The 3,608-nt window shown below is 33.8% G+C and overlaps 1 protein-coding gene across 1 annotated transcript in view; it reads left to right on the top strand.

The window, feature by feature from the left end:
* Positions 1-3,608, top strand: part of LOC106689079 (uncharacterized) — a 27,631-nt gene that overhangs the window by 16,429 nt on the left and 7,594 nt on the right. Inside the window, exon 2 of the mRNA XM_067052885.1 lies at positions 64-478. Coding sequence (XP_066908986.1) covers positions 66-478 — 413 coding nt within the window. The 5' untranslated portion in view covers positions 64-65. The remainder of the gene's footprint in view (positions 1-63; positions 479-3,608) is intronic.

The raw sequence follows: 3,608 nt of genomic DNA, 5'->3' as shown, positions 1-3,608 counted from the left end.
ATATTTACTCTTTGAAAATTTGATATTTGATATTTATAACCTATTCCTCCTTCCCTGTTGCAGCTATGACCGACGTGGTGCTTCCTCGAGGCTCTGTCGGGCTCAGGGAGGGATGCAGGTCCCCAGTGGGCCGCTACTCCGGCCTGGGCCTTCCAGAGCTAAAGCATTCCAAGTCCGACGATCTAGTCCTCCAGTCGGCACCAACGGGACCTCCGGAGATCCAGCACGGCATATCCGAGGCCTCCCTCCAGATCCAGAGGGAAGCCTGTGTCGTATTCGAAGACGATCTCGGAGGAGTACCTCAGTACTATTCAGATTCCGAGACGCTGCGCCCTCCTGAAAGGCCACCCCTGAAGATCACAGGTGACTTTGTGGCCGACGGAGGGTCCAAGCGTGCGTCCCAGGTCATATCCATATATGACAGGGTTGATCCTGAGGACTCCATAAAGGACATCATCTCCGAAAATGACTTTTACCGGTGAGTACTTTTTTTTTTATAATTACTATTTTAATATATCATATAAGTTGTTTACATCATAAATGCTCCTACCTTTTTTGATTGTAATGTATAAAGGATATTTCATTGCTATGTTTTCTAACAGAAAATATAGATTAAGGATATCAAAATAAGAAAAAAAAACTTATAAAGGTATGTCCAATAGTGCTCTGTTTAGGAGATATTCACGTTAAAGCTTTTCATTTGTATGGCTTATTTAGGTTATAAAAAAGTAATCCCTTGCATTATATAACTTCAACTTTATTTTATTTCCTTAATTATGTTATTTTTACTTAATCATTCAATGACCTATATATTCATTTTATTTTCCACTTCTTTCATCACTTTAATTTTATTAATTTCATTCTGTATCAATTATTTACTTTGTCATTGTGTTTATATTTTCTTTTTTTTATTCATTGGTTGTTATCTTGTTCATTGTCCTTAGCACAGATGAATGCTGGAAATTCTAGCCGAAACGTTGACATAAATAATTTTTTGTCGACCCCCCCCTCTCTCCTCCAATCATCTTCCCCAATAAGTAATCTGCAGTCAACTATCTGCACCTCATTATCAGTACTATTTTTTCCATTTGTTTGGTTTGATAATTAATAATCAAAGTATTTGATACGGGACGGACAAAATGGGCAAAATAAGTAATTTTGTTTCATTGAAAAAAATAGATAAAAAAACTGCAACTACACTATATATGGCTACTTTGTCTGGCAAAATAAAAATTTTGATTTTATTTTAAAATGGACTTGCTCAAAGATATTACCGTAGTCAGGGGTTTCTTTCTCTACTGAAATCCATCTATAGACTGTCCCAATCTATTAGGTTTATCAAAAAGTAACCGCAATCTATACAACAATATATAGTCGAATATAATTTTTGATTAATTTTTTTTTTGATCTGATATGCCACTGTTGTTTTTTTCTTTTATTATTATTTCTTTAGTGTAGCGTATAAATTATTTATTTCATAAATGCTCCTTACCTTTCGTGATTGTAATGTATAAAGTATGTTTCATAGCGTGTTCAAAATTAAGTTTTTAAACTGAAAATATGAATCAAGGACACCAAAACAAGAAAAAATACTTGAAAATGAAGGTGTGGCCAATAACGCTGTTTTGGAGATATTCAGGTTAATTTTTTTTATTTTTATGGTTTGTTTAGGTTATAAAAAATTATTAGGAAATATATATATTTATTAAAGTTAAAATAAATTGACATAAAATTACTTAATTTTTCCCCTTCTTGGGCTCTTGTACTAAAAATTGTTTTTATTTTATTTTAAAATGGACGTTCTCCAAAGATATTACCTTAGTCAGGGGGTTTTTTCCTCTACTGTAATCCATCTATAGACTCTCCCAATCTATTAGGGTTATCAAAAAGTAGCCGCAGTAATGAAGGCCTTACGAACCCGAAGGTTCGATGCCGATACCACTAAACGTTCTCTACATAAATCCTTCCAGTGATGCCGCTCCAAACCCTATTATACTAAGTCAGTTTTAACGCTATCCTCCCATCTACGTTTCGGTTTACTCCTCGGACATTTATCCGTCGTTTCAGTGTTTATTACTTTTTTAGGGGTCCTCTCGTCAGTAAGCCCTACAACCTTACACGGCCATCTTATACGCCGCAATGCTATAACTTGAATTATATTTACCGGGTATAGGTCCCTAAATTCAGTGTTGTTTAGTCTTCTAAATTCTTCCGGTAATTCATCCTTTTTCGGTCCTAATATTTTAAGTAATACTTTATTTTTGAAAACCTTAAAGCGCTGTTCATCCCTTAGTGTAAGAGGCCACACCTCACATTCATAAAGAACAGTGGGAAGGATAATAGTTTTGTAAATTATAATTTTTAAAAAATAACAAGCATCTTCCGCCTTCAACCTCGCTTTTATTTCCTCATGAATTTCGTTTTTTTTTAGTTACCGTAGAACCTAAATTCTTAAACCTATCTACCTGTTCAAAGGTATTTCCTCCTGTATCTATATCACCGAAATCGCTCGCGTTTCCACTGCTAACCATATATTTTGTTTTATCAGTATTTATTTCAAGACCTAGTTCCTTATTGAAGTTTATTAACGCGATTGTATTTAGTTCTAAAGTTTCTTTGTCCTCACCTAATAATACCAAATCATCAGCTCACCCAAGCACTATTTTACCACCCAAAGTTAAAACCCTTTGCGGTATTCATCACACTTTTAATGACGTATTCTAGTGATAGATTAAATAAGACAGGAGATAAAGAATCTCCTTGATTTGATTACAATAAAATTTTATAACTGTATTCCGGATAATAATTGGCTTGCCCTCGTAGATTAGTTTCTACTTATTTGTGTACTTCACTTACCGTACCCCCAACCATCTTCTCGTTATTGTGTATCCTTGGTTTAGAGAGAGAAATGCTGCCCAAATACATCACGTTACTACATTACACAGCATACTGATCAATCCGTGATCGGACATATATAAATTACATACACATATTTACATGATATAATAAAATAGAAAGAAAACATTTTTTTTCCCCTCAGTTTTCTCTTACAATCAATTTCAGTCTACACACTAAATACAAATCTTTCAATTTATTCCTTTTTTCTTTCCCCCTCTTGTCCATTCCATTTCACAATTTTCATTTCATTTGACCGACAAATTCACTCTCCCGGATTCCCCCTTTCAGATCCTCCCCAGTGACCCGCTAAACAAATTCACTATTAGACAGCGATGTGATATCAAACCAGAGAAATACTAGTCACAGCAGTAGATCAGTTTACTGTAAAACAGACAAATAAATATATCTTACCAAAACAAAACTAATACATAGATTTAAAGGAAAATATAATAAAAAGTTGGTTAAAAGAAATACTTCATTGGATATACAAGTAAAAAAACATCAAATAAATAAAAATAATAAAATAATTTAATGAATAAATAAGTTAAAACACACAAATCGACAGGTCCACCTACTAAAATAATTCATCAGTAACTATATATATTGAGGTGTAGATAGTTGACCGTAGATTAATACTTGAAGAAGTTTGTCGGGGGGTGCGGTCAGCAAAGAACAACATAAATAAACAAAACCATATTTATTTATTTTAT

Source organism: Halyomorpha halys, unplaced genomic scaffold (assembly GCF_000696795.3).
Source record: "Halyomorpha halys isolate HHAL.00 unplaced genomic scaffold, Hhal_1.1 Scaffold1275.1, whole genome shotgun sequence".
Lineage (NCBI taxonomy): Eukaryota > Metazoa > Arthropoda > Insecta > Hemiptera > Pentatomidae > Halyomorpha > Halyomorpha halys.
The sequence above is the reverse complement of the archived record's forward strand: the minus strand, read 5'-3'. Positions and strand labels throughout refer to the sequence as shown.